This window comes from Rhinopithecus roxellana, chromosome 8, assembly GCF_007565055.1.
Source record: "Rhinopithecus roxellana isolate Shanxi Qingling chromosome 8, ASM756505v1, whole genome shotgun sequence".
Lineage (NCBI taxonomy): Eukaryota > Metazoa > Chordata > Mammalia > Primates > Cercopithecidae > Rhinopithecus > Rhinopithecus roxellana.
This window is the reverse complement of record NC_044556.1, coordinates 58,595,934-58,611,820: the sequence shown is the minus strand read 5'-3', so window position 1 is coordinate 58,611,820 and position 15,887 is coordinate 58,595,934. Positions and strand designations below refer to the sequence as shown.

Sequence of the window (15,887 nt, the reverse complement as noted above, 5' to 3'; positions counted from 1 at the left end):
CCCATAAGACTGAGTTAAGTCAAATTACCTATGATAACATATTTAACGAACAATGCTATGCACCTGAATTGGAGAAACAAAATTGACATTTAAGAGGATGTAAATCCAATGGTAAGCATAGACTCATGGAGAGCCTGGATGGCTACCTGCTTCTTCCTGAGTTCTTAAAGCTTCCATTATCAAAAGCTCTGCACTCCACGACTTATCATGGAAGAGACAAAAGGATCCAAATTGTGAAAAAATATTGGTGGGGCGACTCTTCTAAAAGTGCTAAATGTTTGGCTTGTCAAACCCATAATTCTGATAAGACAATCAAACTTTAGGTGGTGTATTTTTACCATTTGCGTGATCACTTGAACTTTCTCAGATAGACTGTGAATTTCAATTTCTACCCTCAATGAGGTGTCATAATGTTCTTGTAATACTTTGAATGTTTTCTGATTGTATAAAAGCTTTCCTGTGTAGAAAAGCTGATGCTATGATGACAGTTAAGAAGTAATAACTTAACTGGGCATGTTCGCTCATGGCTAGCATGGGCATGTTAGCTCATACCCATAATCCCAGCACTTTGGGAGGCTGAAGCAGGAAGATTACTTGAGGCCAGGAGTTCAAGATCAGCTTGCAGCCTGAGCAAAAATATAACTAATTCTCTTCTAATCTTCACCAGCTTGATCACACATAAAATTCCTTTCACAAGATTCATCTTTCACAAACCTTCTACAACTTTTTCATTCATTCACTTTTTATCCTATACTTTTACTCTTCTCATTTTAGAACAACAAACGATTCTGGTTTAAAACAACATACTGAGATCTCATCTCTACAAGAACAACAACAAAAAAATTAGTCAGGCATGGTAGCATGACCTGCAGTCCCAGCTACTGTGGTGACTGAGGTGGGAGTTTGCCTGAGCCTGAGCTCAGGAGTTCAGTGCAGCAGTGAGCTATGATTGTGCCACTACACTCAAGCCTGGGCAGCAGAACCAAACCCCCATGTCTAAAAACCAAAGAAAAAGAAAGAAAAAAAGAAATTATTAGAAAATGTGTTCCCTTTATGGGGCATCCCTGGAAAAATATCCAGCAACAGAGGAATCCACTTTACTGATCCAATTATAAGTCAGTCAAATCAGATATTTCAAACACGATGGTATTAGGTACAGCTAACTGAATTGATTGAATTACTTTATTCAAAGGTGTTACCAGTTGATGGCAATTAGATCCACTACCACTGGAAAACATACATTGACCTCTTATAAAATAGTTGCTGAAATACCTATGCCTTTAATAATGGAAACTCAGGTATTGGCCCCTCTTATAAACTCTGACATGGCTCAGTAGTGCCAGGCTTTAATGCATTATCCCAAAGCATATTTTCACCAGCTTAAAGAAGCCTGTTGTGGCCCATCAAACGATGATAATCAGATCTTTCACCATTTAAAACTCAGAAAATGGGTCTTTTGCAAGTGCCACCTGGGAAAGACTGCTCTTGAACTCTAGTGGAAGGGGACAATACCAAGTTTTCTGCAGCAAACTTCAGGGACTTAAGTCTTGGATCTACATCTCTTAACTCAAAATGGGCCCTCAAGACTCCTGAAACTACACCTATTAGAGATCTTAAGGTGAAGCTGACTACAGAAGATTTGGCCTTAAGCAGATGGCATTCTAGATGTGGACAGCTTTCCCGAGATTGATGATCAAGACTTCTCTGGTATCACAAAAGTCTTATCTTTTTTACTGTGTTTCTTGTCATTCTAATCTCTTCTCTTTTCTTACAGGAAAATCTGTGGGACCATAATCTATGAATGGCTTTAGTGAAGGCTTATGTTCTAGCAAGAAACCAGAGCAATTTTGGGGCCTGTGGACTAATGTTCCCAAATGATAAAACAATTCCATTCATGCCAATGCCTCTTTGTTTTCCCAATGACAGTCCACCTGAAATCTCAAAGGAAGAATGGAAAGCTATCCCTGATATTCTAGCATCAATGCTATTTGGCTTCCTGCCTTCAATGGAAACAATACCATAACCTTTCCAATAATTAACCTGATCACTACCAAGTATATGAAATTTATCCAAGTGATGCCTGCAGAAGGGATATTGTGCCTCTAGGTATTGCAAACTCAAGACCTGGGGACTACCCATGTGGGTAAGAGTAATTGCTTATGTGATGTTGCTAGATTAAATGTAGTGAGGTGTCTTTCCACTAAATGTGGTTATGTACCCTTATAGTATGCTATGGAAGGACCACAAAAAGGTCAGTTTCCGACTGGACCTTGTTCAGGAGCTATGCTGACTTATGGGCAGATAAATTTATTAATAACTTGACCTCTGCTCAAACACCAGTAGGTATTTTTCACCTCATTTTCAGTCCCTGAGATTCCATATTGGGTCTGTGGAGAATTTGTGTACTCTGTTGTGCCTTCTTGTTGGTTTGGATCTTTCTGTTTGGTCTTGCCCACTCCTGCCTTCCAAAAAGCTCTGCCTGAAATTTCCCAGGGTACTCACAGGCCAAAGAGGTCAATAACTGAAATTAGAACCAACCTCAAAACAGATGAAGATCAGTTATTTTCTATTGAGAAAAGGTTCCAATAAAGTTCCTGGTGGCTCACTGTTGGCAGCAGTGGGGTACTAGTACTAGTTGTATGGAGTTTGAAACCAATCTGTTTAAATTGAGGAAAAGTCTTGAATTTGGAGCCAATGAGACCTCCAGGGTCGAAGACACTTTCTAAAACATTTTTGTTTAACTGAAACACTTAATGAAACATCTTATAGCCTTAGATCTCCTTTTTGCCCCTATTGGGCGTTGTATGTGGTGCTGAACAAAACTGAATGTTGCACTTATCTTTTCTCTGATTTTACTGCTATCTGACACTTATTTAAAAAGGTAGCTAATATTGCTGTTCCTCTACATGCTGCCACCAAATACATTAAGGAATTATTATTATTATTTTTTTTTTTAGGGGAAAGACATATAATGTGTATACAGGAGCAGCTAACAATTGGTTTGCAGGCATCCTGCATAGTGGATGGCAAACTTGGCTATTACAAGGTTTTCTTTTTCTTTTTTTTTCACAACAAAGTTATTTATTTATTTTTCTGGATGCTGCAGACAAACACCTTTATTAAAGACACTATCAAAAGTTTGGCAAAAATTTCAAAACAGATTTGTAAACATAATGCTTCCCTTTTCAACTGGCAGCACTTTGAAAAGACAATACAGTAAGACAATACAACTTGAATCAACATTAGTTCAAAATCCTTATATTTTGACCACATAACTTATGTTCCCACATGATAAAACAAGTGACAGTTTAAATCAACGTCAACAGATAAACTCCATGAAATGAAAGTTTGTGCTGTTTGATGAATCACAGTATGTTATGTTTAAATATATCCACTGTTTTTTATATTCCTGGCACCAGGATGAAAAAAAAATCTTTAAATGTACATCTTATGTAGGTAATAGCTTCTTTGCATATCTCTCTTCAAAAAATACTTTATAGCAGTACATAAATGGGTTACCTATTTTGTCCCAAAACTATAGATCTGTTTCATTTTCATGTCATATCAATTTTTGCCCAACATTAATAAAGCTGACAAACTTGTTGAAATGGAAATGCTTTTGTCTTCCACAACAAAAGTTGCAATTTGATAGAAAAAACAAAACAAAACAAAAACACCCTACAGTAACACTCGTCAGTTGTTTAACCTGAGTGTTTGGCCTACTAGGAGTAGCAGCTTTTTTTCCTTCATGTACGCTCACATCCACACCACCTCTGCATACATACAGATCAAGCACACACTTCCAGATGCTGGTAAGCCACAATATGCTTCCCATTGCTCTAATCAAGTGGCAAGCAGTGTAGCTAATGATTAACCATACTACGTACAGGACTAGCAAACACCTTAAGGCAACCATTGCAATGGTGGGTTAACTTGCAGGGCGGATTTAATGTTCTAGATCAAGTCAGCCTGTATATACATATGTGTATGTGAATCTATACACATAAGCCTTTCTATTTTTTAACCCTCCAAGAATATTTTAAATTTTGTGCAAATTTTAAATATTCTACCATTTAAGGCAAAGAGTTTGCATTAAGAAAGGTCAGAAAATAGGCTTACGTTTCTTCAAAAGCATTTCACCTTTTTGCACATTACTGTTGTTTTTTATTTTTATTTTATTTTATTTATTTATTTTTTGAGACGGAGTCTCACTCTGTCACCCTGGCTGGAGTGCAGTGGCCGGATCTCAGCTCACTGCAAGCTCCGCCTCCCGGGTTCCTGCCATTCTCCTGCCTCAGCCTCCCGAGTAGCTGGGACTACAAGCGCCCGCCACCTCACCCGGCTAGTTTTTTGTATTTTTTAGTAGAGACGGGGTTTCACCGTGTTAGCCAGGATGGTCTCGATCTCCTGACCTCGTGATCCGCCCGTCTCAGCCTCCCAAAATGCTGGGATTACAGGCTTGAGCCACCGCGCCCGGCCTACTGTTGTTTTTTAAACACACACAACTTTTACGTTTGGACACTGGATCCCCAATATCTAGAAAATCATTTCTAATAACAAACACAAGTTTTTGAGGAAAAAAAAACTGACTTGAAATGTGGACAATGGATCTCCAAAACCTAAAAAAAATTTCTATTAATAAGCACAAGTCTTGGGAGTGGAGTGGTGGGGAGGACCAGAAAGAGCAGCTTCGAAATGCAGGGAAGCAAAGTAAAATGGAAAAGAAAAAGTAACTCAAGTTTACTAATACTGAAACTTTCAACAGCCAAAGTTTCACCTTTTTAGAATCTAGAGCAACTCCTTTGGAATTTTAAATAAATAAGCTTAAGTTTATTCACATCTTCTGGTCCAAGCAGAGTTCTAGGGCCATTACTCTCTGCTTACTGTTGGTCAAATTCACCTATTAGCTTTTTGATGTGAGCCAGCTTGTTATGAAGATATTCACATCTGTATTTTTCTTCATGGTAATTGGGACCAGGCTGCTTTATCTTCTGATATTCTTGTAAGACTTCTTCATGAACATTCTGATACTCTTTTGAGCCTGGAGAAAGGTGCTTTCTTTGTGCATCTAGTTTGATAAATCTTCTAGCTACAGTCTCCATCCTGGCATGCAAAGCTCTGTACTCATCATACCTGCATTGAAGTCATCCTTATAATTCTGGTGTTGCTCATAGGAGATGATAGCGATACATTTTATCAAATAATCTGGGAGTTCAACTGCTGAAGGTTCCACGGAGGCAGTGCAATCCTCTTTAACTCCTCCACTGGAATTTGGACTGGAGTTATTTAGTTTGGCAATTTCCTCTTTTCTCTTAAGATCTTCCTCCTTTTCCTCAATAGTCTCAATGTCGTGCTTTTTTATTTGGTCCTTTTCCTTATGTTTTTTAGAATTCTTTTTGAACTTTTTGTGAGACATTGAATGGTATTCTTCCATAGGCTTTGGACACTTTAGTAGAACTGAACCAGGAGGTAAGGTTTCCAGAGAAGTCCTAGAGGTATATTTGTCTTGCTGGTCCTCATAGATACTATCGTTTTGGCTCAAACTGTCAACAGGTAGGTCTTGGGTCCCCCGGCCTTCTGGAGTGCTAGGGGAATTGGAGTTAGAATTTACAATCTGGGGAGGATGTGAGATGGGCAGATGGGTTGAAGGCAGCGGTGGAGGGGTGGGGATGGCAGCAGCCGCAGTGGGCAGCAGGAGGCCTGCAGCAGATTTTTCACTGGTGGGATTCAAATGATCATTTAGTGTTGGTGGTACTCTGTTCATCAGGTGAGATATTCGGGCTTTTCTATTCATTAAAGGATCAATAAACTCTGAATCCAAAAGCCGTTTCTGAGGAGAAGATACAGCGTCTCTACTAGAACATACAGGAGATTCTGAACGGCTGGTGCCTGCAGCATTCTGAAATGGATTTAGTTTTCTAGAGAGCCCTGACTCCAATGACCGTCTATTTCACTGTATCCAGGCCAGTCTCTTTGAAGCTCTTTAAAAACATAATCCTTTAAGGTATATGAGAGGTCTTTAGGATTCAGATTGGCTACCTGTTGCAGAATTGCTCCCAGGGAGTTGTTGTCTTTTTGATTGACACCATCTTCCTGGAGTCTAGCAAGTGGCTCCGGTTTCTTGTAGGCCTTCAGGGCCAGTAAGTGAATCACCCTGTCCTTGTGTGGCCTCTGAGAGACGCTGCTGCTGCTGTGTGTCTCTCGAATTGTATTTGCAGGGTTCATGGGGTTGACAGTTTCCTCTCAGGAACTGTATCTGAAACAGCTTGAGGTGCTTTCCGAATTGGCACTCTTTTCCCTACATATGGTACACCGAATTTGATAACTTTTGCGCTTCGGTTGCGGGATTCCTCCTCTGCCTGGGTCATTCTTTCTCGTGTCATCTGATCCGAGTCGTTTGTTGCACACACTGTAATTTTATCTTGTATAAATCCCAGGCAGTTGAGCTGGGAGGCTCCAGAGTTGGAGAATGTTTGCTGGATGCATTCAAAGCTGCCCTGAGGGTTGTCTTTGCCCACATTTGACGAATAAAAGTTAAAGTTATGAACTTCATTGAGATCATTTTTTGGGAATTTTGACAAGCCCGTGCAGTCCTTGGAACTGAATTGAAGGTCGAAAAGGAATTAAATTCTTGTGGCTCTGGTAAGTCTCGATCGCCCGGATCGCCGTCTCGGTGAGCTTCACATGCAGTACAGAGATGTCATCCTGCCCCAGCCGGCCGCACGGCAGCCCATAGCGCTGCTCCTCCCGCAGGCCCGCTGCCCCGCCGCCGCCATCTTAAACTCTCCGCGGTGCCGCCGCCGCCGCGGCTCCAGCTCTAGCCTCCTCTGCGGCCCCGGTTGCTTGGACTTCTGCAGCCGCCGCCACTGCTAGAGCCATCCCGATGCTGACGTACTGCCACATACTGCGCGGAGCCAGGTCTCGGACTGCTGCGGCTGCCACCAGCCCCACCCTCCGGCCTCGCGCCCCGTCCTGGGCTCGTCTCATTGGTCTCATTCCCTTCAGAACCGGCCGCCCTCCATTCTCATGGGGGCGGGGCCCAAAGTCGCTGGAGTTTTGCTCCTGGGACCGGACGTCCGAGAGGTAAGAAAGCTATTACAAGGTTTTCTAATCCTTATGTTTCTTTTAGTAGATCTCCAGGTTACTATGCTTTGTATTATCAGGCTACTTACAAAAATGAATACCTCTTTAATTCAGGCCATTTTACAGCAAACTATGGTCCTTGATCACCATTATGCTCTGAACAAAGACTATGACCAATTGCACTTGAATACCGTTGAAATTTCTTTATTGACTGAACTTTGAATTGTTTGATTTTGATCAGTTTGGCTTGTGGAAAGTCCTATTAAGAAGAGTTCTTTAATTAGTTGGTATTATCCTGCTGATAGCTATTATGAAAGTTTCCCTGATGTATCCTCTCAAGAGTCTTAAATTCTCATATGCAGCTATCCTTTGTATATTAAATGGTCTCCTAATGGTTAAGATAACAAAAACATGAAGAAAGCACATAAGATTCCAACTAATGTGACCCTGTGAATTGTGAATTCTGAACTGAAACCAAGTTAAGTCCCTTATGATCGTGAAAGAATCCAAGGTATTGATTAGCCTCTCAAAATTCAGAGGCTGAAATCCTTCGACCAAAATTAAGCCATTTGCCCCTTCCCTCTAGCTCCTGGAAACCACTACCCTAACTCTGTTTCCATAAATTTTACTATTTTGGAGTCCACATATAAGTGAGATCATGTAGTACCCACCATGGGCTTATTTTGAGGCTTTGAGTAAATCACCATCTCTTCGTGCTAGGGTATTCTGAGTCAGTCTTGTTATAAAAGATTTTGTTTAGGTAACATATTGCAAAACATTTCATAATTCAATGGTTTCTTTCCCAGAAAAAAAGCAGTGAAAGTTTCAGTAGCCAAAAAGTGTCTAACGCAACTGACCTTTGGGAAAAAATATTGGTATAACTCCAGATAGCCCTAACTTCTGAAGGTAATACTGCCTGGCTTCTGTTGATAAACAAACAAAAACAAAAAACCATACACACACAAACCCGCTTCCTGTCTTTAAGTGTGCAAGAATGTTAGCACTTAAAAATTTTAAGTTCCACATGAACTAAACAGAACTGTTCAAGTTTTTAAAGGGAGCTTGAAATTTGAAGAATGTAAAGTTAAAAATATTGCCCCCTGATTCTTATAATTATTCTTTTTACTTCCATCCTCATAGCTTCCCTCCTATCCATTATTTAGGCAATTTTGTATCCAAATTTAATCATTTAACACCTTATTTGTTACAAGAACACGTTGCTATGTTATTTTAAGCTTTTCTGGGCAAATTACACATAATTAGATAGGCTGGGTTAGGGCTGTCCACAAGATCCCAGCCTAGAGTGTGGTACAGTAGCCTATTTTCTCTAGGACTCTTGCTGCAACAGGATATGGGAGAAGGGAAACATCAACATTAGCAGAATGGGAGGAACCAGATTATGGAGACATGATCCTTGCATTCCGGCACCTCTCCAGCTGATTTAGAAGAGGACACAGAGGGAGACAGACATATCGCCATTTCTATAATTATAAGCTCTGCTACCTGCTGAGAGGATAGGTTCTCAAAGCCAGTTAGTGTACAAGCAGTGGAGGTGGGGACTGCCCTACTTCTCCTGCCTAGGGTCACGCAGTCTGGCAGATCTGGAAAGACTTCCCTGAGAAAGTGACCTAGGAACTGATATCTTAGTGGAAATAACTAGGCATTGGGAGAGGGTGAGGTGAGGAGAAGGTCAAGAGCTTTCATGCAAAGGGAACTTTGTGCGGAGAGTTTAGGCAGGAAGAGGTTTTGCAGAGTGGAGGAACTGAAAGTTAACAGCCAGGCTAAAGTACAGAGCAAATGATGCTGGAGTGATCATTTAACTAGGCATTGGGAGGGGGTGAGGTGATGTCAAAAGGTAGACACCAGGGCTAGAGGGCTCATAATCTTGCAGGCTGTGCTAATGATTTTGTTTTCTACCCCAAGAATGCTACTTTAGGATATCAGGCAAAAGGTTAGGGTGATGGTGACAGTGGAAATGTAGAAAAAGGAACTTATTCAAGAGGTATTTAAAAAGAAGTGAAATAGATAGATTATCCAAGCGATAGATTGGATTAAAAAGAGTGAGGGAGAGGGAAGTGTCAGGCTGCAGCCCAGGTTCTGAGTTGCCAAAGAGGAGTCTTTTCCTCAAGGTGAGCTAAGCCTTGGAACCACGATTTTTGGTCACTTTTTCTTATTTTCAGTGTGAGAAGTGGGGAGTTGGCTGTCCAGGTACACACTGTCCTCTCACACTTATTCTTTAAAACAGAGGCGCATATTTGGAGAGTGAATGAGTGAGGAGCCAGAGGAGAAGGTAAGCCAACAGAGGTCAGGAAGGAGAGGAGGAAGAAGAGAGTCTGGGGGTACACCCCCGAAAAGGAGTCAGGGAAGACAACGCAGAGGTGGGGGAGGGGAGAGCAAGAACCATGACAGGGGGAAAGAGAGGCTAGGGAACACTGAGGTGGAGGAATCCTGGGATATGATAGTTGTAAAGAATTGTAGCCAACCTAATCCAATCCTCTCAATGTGCAACTGAGGAAATTAATTTTCATGCTTTTACTTTATTGTAAATGTGATACTTGCACTTGAGAAATTTTGGAAAACAGAAAGATGTAAAGCAAATTAAGATCACTCACAGTCCTTCTACCTAGAAACATCTACTGCTAAAGCAAGGACTTTGCTCCTTTTTTCCCTTTGCATTTTTACCATGGTTGGAATTGTAACACAGACACAACCTTATGTCCTGATTCCAAAACATAAATAATGGTTGTAAAGCGTCCCACACGTTGACCCAAAGTCTCCGTTGAAACAGGAGATTGAGACACGCCAGTTGTGAAACCTACTGAAGTGAGCGGCGGCGCCAGGACTCTTGGGACCCCGACCTCTTTGCAGCTCGCACAGCTAAGGGCGAGGACACCCTTCAGCAGAAGCAGCAAACCGCTGACAAGCCGAGGGAGAAGGGCTGCCGGGGTCCGGGCTTGGGAATTGGCTGGCACCCAGCGGAAAGGGACGTGAGCAGAGCGGGAGGCGAGAAGAGTACGCAGGTCAGAGGGCGGGGCGCGGCGGAACTCCGCGAGGTCCCCACGTCCGGCGATACTCCGCGAGGTCCCCACGCCCGGCGATATGGGGTGCCTGCTGTTTCTGCTGCTCTGGGCGCTCCTCCAGGCTTGGGGAAGCGCTGAAGGTGGGTGGAACGAGGGCGACTGGGTGCGCTCGCGGGAGGGAGGAGAGAGGGAGCTGGTAGGGACTGAGGGCACCACCTGGTGGGGACGGGTGAGACCCGGGACGCACTGGCGCAATCCAGATAGAAAACTCGCTACTCCTTGGCTCCAGGGAGAGGCAGCGCGGCACAGAGTTCGCTGGCATCAGCCCTCTCCTGAAGCTCATCTCCTCTTGTTTCTTTCCTTCTTCTTTCTCTTTATGCTGGCTGCTCTCCCGGCCACTTGCAACGCGCCTCCAATGTTCATTCTCTCCCAGCCCCGCAAAGGCTTTTCCCCCTCCGCTGCCTCCAGATCTCGTCCTTCGCCAGTAGCAACTGGACGCGCACCGATGGTTTGGCGTGGCTGGGGGAGCTGCAGACGCACAGCTGGAGCAACGACTCCGACACCATCCGCTCTCTGAAGCCTTGGTCCCAGGGCACGTTCAGCGACCAGCAGTGGGAGACGCTGCAGCGTATATTTCGGGTTTATCGAAGCAGCTTCACCAGGGACGTGAAGGAATTCGCCAAAATGCTGCGCTTAGCCTGTGAGCTGAGGGATAGGATCCTGGCCCGGTACCCAAGGGGAGAGAATGGTCACAGAAGCTCAATTGGGAGACTGTGGCACCACCTGATGAGATTCTCTGCTCTGTCCACCCTCTTCTGATTTCCCTTCTACCTGGAGATGTCCCAGTCTTTGACTCTTCAAAGTGTCCCTCGTTCCTGCCTACTCCGGGTCACTACTCTCCTTTCCCTGAAGTCTGGGTCCCCATTATAATCTGCACTTCAATTTCTTCTCTTTCGTCTCTCCCAGTCTTTCAAACCCTTCTTTGATCTCTTTCCCTTACTCTCCACAGATCCCATGGAGCTCCAGGTGTCCGCTGGCTGTGAGGTGCACTCTGGAAACGCCTCACATAACTTCTTCCATGTAGCGTTTCAAGGAAGAGATATCCTGAGTTTCCAAGGAACTTCTTGGGAGCCAGCCCAAGAGGCCCCACTTTGGGTAAACTTGGCCATCCAAGTGCTCAATCAGGACAAGTGGACGAGGGAAACACTGCAGTGGCTCCTTAATGACACCTGCCCCCAATTTGTCACTGGCCTCTTTGAATCAGGGAAGTGGGAACTGGAGAAGCAAGGTCAGCCTGTCTTCCTTACTCCCTGCACTCCACTTCAGGGCTCCAAACGGGCTTTTCCATTCCAGGGTTCTCATTCCTTTGAGCATTCAAAGAAGAGGAAGGCCCAAGAGGGGCTGGATAAGGGGTGAGGGTATTTATTCGTTTCACAGACATTAACTGAGCACCTCTTGGGTTCCATGAATTCAGTTAAGGAACAACTGGGGGTGAAAGGTGTCAGGCAGGTAGGATCCCTACTTGGTGGGGGGATGTTAATTAATGCAATGTTTGAAATAGGCTACAAATGTTACTTCCAAACAAAGGGTGTTATAGGAAAACAGACAAGGGGCATTTATAGGAGGCTGGGACCAGAGGAGAAAAAGTATCAGGACAGGCACCCTGAAGAAGATGGGACAAATGGATTGAAAGTTGTGAGAGACTTCATTTCCAGAAGTGAACATGTCGGGGGCATGAGCCTGGTATGAGGCCTGGAGCCTCTAATGCAGTTTTCACTTTAAGATCCCCCCATTCCCTTTTTGGATACAGTGAAGCCCAAGGCCTGGCTGTCCCGTGGCCCCAGTCCTGGTCCTGGCCGTCTGCTGCTGGTGTGCCATGTCTCAGGATTCTACCCAAAGCCCGTGTGGGTGATGTGGATGCGGGGTGAACAGGAGCAGCAGAGCACTCAGAGAGGGGACATCCTGCCCAATGCTGACGAGACATGGTATCTCCGAGCAACCCTGGAGGTGGCCGCTGGGGAGGCAGCTGGCCTGTCCTGTCGGGTGAAGCACAGCAGTCTAGAGGGCCAGGACATCGTCCTCTACTGGGGTGAGAAAGAGCTAGGCCCCATTGGAAATGGCAGGAGGTGGTCCTCAGGCATAGAGGGAGGCACTGGGGAAGGATGTGGCTTGATACACCCAGGTTAGAAGAGTTTAGGAGATGAGGCCCCCAATAAGAGGGATAGAGAGAGGGGTTCCAGATACAGGAAGGAGGGAAATAAAGACCTGAAAGTTAAAAAGGATTGAGATAAAGTGTTCTGTATACAAGAAGAAACAGGACTACAAAATTCAAGGATCCAGAAGTAGGCAGCGAATAAACAATTCCAGGAGGATTCATTCCTCGGCAGAGAGGGAGCCAGGCATTTGGGAAGGCAGGTTAGCAAAGATAGCTTGGTTGGTTGAGTGATCCCTGTGTAGGGGCCGATGAATCTGCCTGTAGTATCTTATCTCATCATTCACAGTTTTCTTTGAAGCAAGTACTGCTCTTCTCATTTTATAGATGAGGAAATGGAGGCTGAGGTAGGTTAACTGCCTGGAGCCACATAGAAAGTGGATGGGCTGAATTTAGATTCAGGTCTGCCTTGCTACACAGCTGTTGCCCTTTCCCTCCATGCTACACTAGCAAATGCCAAAGTGGGTTGAATTTGGGATGCCCAGGCACTGAAAACAAGATGGGGAATCTAAACTTATGAGAAATAGAAATCGGTGTTTTAAGTGGAGGAGGAAATAAGAAGCACCTGGTACCCTCACACATGCCTAGACCAGGGGACTGGATACTCTATATCTCTAGGGAGGGGTCCTGTGCTAAGAGACAGCCTATGTTCCTCCAAAGCAGGTGGGAGCCACACCTCCGTGGGCTTGGTCGCCTTGGCAGTCCTGGCATGCTTGCTGTTCCTCATTGTACTCATTGTAGGCTTTACCTCCCTGTTTAAGAGGCAAACGTAAGTCTCCCATTTCCCTTTCCTCAGCCTCTCTCCTCTTCATTCCTGGCTCCCCTTTTCCTTAATGGTCTTTCCCTCTCTATTCTCTCACAGTTCCTATCAGGGCATCCTGTGACTTGCCTTGCCACATCTGTGTCTCTGGAACCCAGGGTCTCTGGACCTCAGGTTCCTAGGACTTCAGCCCTGGTCTGCTTGGGAATTGAAGATGAAAGGAGAGATACCTTGAAAAAGTAGAGAACATTCATAAGGCAGCTTTCATCACACCCTTTTAACACTTATCTAGAAGAATTTAAATTCTTTAAAAAAAATTACACTACAAGTTTATAAGCCCAAATGGCTCTGCGAAATCAGAAGTGCAGACTCCTGCAAACTTGTGTCTGAAGACCTACCAGGGACAAGCAGGTAAGAGCTGGGGTGTGAGTGTGTGTGACGGGATCTGCAATGAACTGGAACGCACATGTCCTGTCCAAAGGAATCAGCTGCACCTGCTTGTTGTCAAGTATAAAGTCAGCAGGACCTGGCTTGGCTTTAACCATTTTTCAAGAAAACTGGAAATCTGGATTTTCATGCGAACATGCCTGATTTTAAAAGGTTGACTCAAGTTTTTACAAAATACTATGTGGGATTCCCAAATACATACCTGCTGACTGATGACAAACCCAGGAGTTTGTGTCTCTTTTATAAAAAGTTTGCCCTGGATGTCATATTGGCAGTTGGAGGACACAGTTTCTATTGTAAATTTGGATTTACGACTGAAGAAGGACATTTCCTCTTTAAAAGAAAGTTAGATTATAAGAAACAGAGGTGTCTCACATTTTTACTTGGTGTAATTAATAAATGAAGAGAAATCATAGTGTATGTGTATTATGTTGAAAAAAATTACTCTGAGTAGGAATATTTCTCTCAAATGGTCATCACTTTTTTTCCTTGGAAGAAGATTGTCACGAAGGCATCCCTTCCTTCCCAAAACAACAACAGCAGCAATAGCAGTCTCCTTTACTTATAGCTATTAAAAGAGACAATGTAGGGAAAGGGCCAACACCACCTGGGCAAGCGTGAGCTGCAGCGATGATGGTGATGGTAACCCAGCTATTCTGTGTTCTTATCTTAGAGAGGACAGAGCAGGAAACTTACAGGAACAGCAGACCTTTCTGATGCCAAAGAAATAAGGAGACCAAAATCATGTTTGCCTTGCTGGGAGGTAATCTCCTGGCAGTCAGGGTCCCTGAACACCCAGAAAAAATAAGTGAGACTTAACTGTTGGAGAGTGTTTGTTTGAGAAAAGTAACATTTCACACTCTCTATACTAGACTGGCACATATGAATTTAGGATGTGGGAGAAGATTCTGCTAGCTTCAACATATCCCAAAGCACTTGGACATGCCTATAATCCAAGTGCTTTGGGAGGCTGAAGTCGGAGGATTGCTTAAGGCCAGGCATTTGAAATCAGCCTGGGCAGCATAGTGAGATCCTGTCTCTACAAAAAATTAAAAAATTAGCCAGTCATGGTGGTGAGCGCCTGTAGTCCTAGCTACTCTGGAGGCTGAGGTGGGAGGATCCCTTGAGCCCATGAATTCCAGGTTAGTGTGAGCTATGATTGTGCCACTGCACTCTGAGGGTGACAAAGGGAGACCTCTGTCTCAAAAAAAAAAAAAAAAAAAAAAAAAAAAAATTGTGCTGGCTTCTAAATCAATGGTTCCCAAATTGTAGTAACCTGACCAGCAGCCTCAGCAGGACCTGGGAACTTGTTAGAAATGCAAATTGTTTTGGGCCTCATCCTATACCCACTGAATGAGAAACTCTGGGTCTGGGAGCGGACTCAATAGTCAAGCCCCCTGGTGATTCTGATGCTTAGCTAAAGTTGGAGAACCACTGTTCTTAGGCATTGTGCAGTGTTATACAACAGCTTCCTCAAAATGCTAAGTGAAAAGGAGATTGGCCTGGCGTCAGTCAGGGAAGGCGTCCTGGAGGGAGGGGAATTTGAAGCAGAGTTTTGAAAAACAAAGGCAGTGAGGTGAACCAGCAAGTGCACTGGCTGAGGGGACTGGAGTTCTAGCCTCTGAACCAGTTTCCTCCTGTGCCAAAGGAGGGTAATAATGTCTGTCTTGATTGTCTCCTAGACTTGTGGAGTTCAAGTGTGTTTTGCCTTAAAAGATGTGGAGACTGTTGCTGTGTTTGGTACCACATCGCCCTCAGGTGGCGCTCTTCAGCTTAGGTTCCTCTAGCAGTGTCAAGTTTGTGAACCAACCCCACTGGCCTTTCTGCATTCTAAGGGCTCGTGTGTTAAAGTCTCTACTGATGTCCTTTTGGAAATGCCTCTGCATGAATTTATGGTAGCTCTGACTCATCTTTAAACAATTTTAATTTATTTAGAAAATAAAGGCTTATCGCTGCAGGAAATTTTTTCTTCCTTCAAATAAATACTGAGTTCCAAATATCTCAGAAAATCCTGAGAATTCATCTTAGAACATGTTAATACTCTTTTTATGAATATCATGTTTCTTCTTGAGTGTTGTGCTGATTGTCAATTTATTATCACTCTGCTCCAAATTCATTCTTCATAATAGGCACAGTGATAATGAACAGAGTTCCTTTAAAGTCAGTACAATGACTTTCTTCTTTAAAGTCAGCACATTGTTAAGCTTTATCAGTACAGGGCCCTGGAGGGACACAGCAGGAGGAAAGGGCTCTCCTGCAGCTTCCAGCTGCTGCATGGTGGGTCAATGAAGGGGCTGTGAAGACATCCTGTGTGGCACTGCTTGTGGTCCCTGCCCCCCCCAGTACACCATTCTATCTGCAGACC

General features: G+C 44.0%; 1 protein-coding gene and 1 pseudogene across 3 annotated transcripts; one reads left to right on the top strand and one right to left on the bottom strand.

Moving 5' to 3' along the window:
• Positions 1-4,781: 4,781 nt before the first annotated feature.
• Positions 4,782-6,777, bottom strand: LOC104676446 (annotated as a pseudogene).
• On the top strand, positions 6,768-15,484 carry CD1D (CD1d molecule). Of its 3 annotated transcripts, none has more exons than XR_004058659.1 (7): positions 6,768-7,083; positions 9,872-10,243; positions 10,537-10,803; positions 11,113-11,515; positions 11,914-12,192; positions 12,979-13,084; positions 13,178-13,937. XR_004058659.1 is itself a non-coding variant. In XM_010381249.2 (7 exons), exons 2-7 carry the CDS (start codon positions 10,183-10,185, stop codon positions 13,197-13,199), a joined length of 1,014 nt encoding a protein of 337 aa, XP_010379551.1. In that variant the 5' UTR covers positions 6,768-7,083; positions 9,872-10,182; the 3' UTR covers positions 13,200-15,484. The 3 variants fall into 3 exon arrangements, 2 of the variants coding, with proteins under 2 accessions (XP_010379551.1, XP_030791106.1); XM_010381249.2 differs by having other exon boundaries at positions 11,113-11,391; positions 13,178-15,484; XM_030935246.1 differs by having other exon boundaries at positions 11,113-11,391; positions 12,976-13,084.
• The last annotated feature ends 403 nt before the right edge of the window (positions 15,485-15,887 follow it).

What these genes read in the sequence shown, in the direction of transcription:
- CD1D (XM_030935246.1), top strand. Translation starts at nt 10,183, where the DNA reads ATGGGGTGCCTGCTGTTTCTGCTGCTCTGGGCGCTCCTCCAGGCTTGG. An exon ending in GTGGGAACTGGAGAAGCAAG is followed by an intron (nt 11,392 to 11,913) that starts GTCAGCCTGTCT and finishes TTTTGGATACAG; the next exon opens with TGAAGCCCAAGGCCTGGCTG. An exon ending in GGACATCGTCCTCTACTGGG is followed by an intron (nt 12,193 to 12,975) that starts GTGAGAAAGAGC and finishes GTTCCTCCAAAG; the next exon opens with CAGGTGGGAGCCACACCTCC.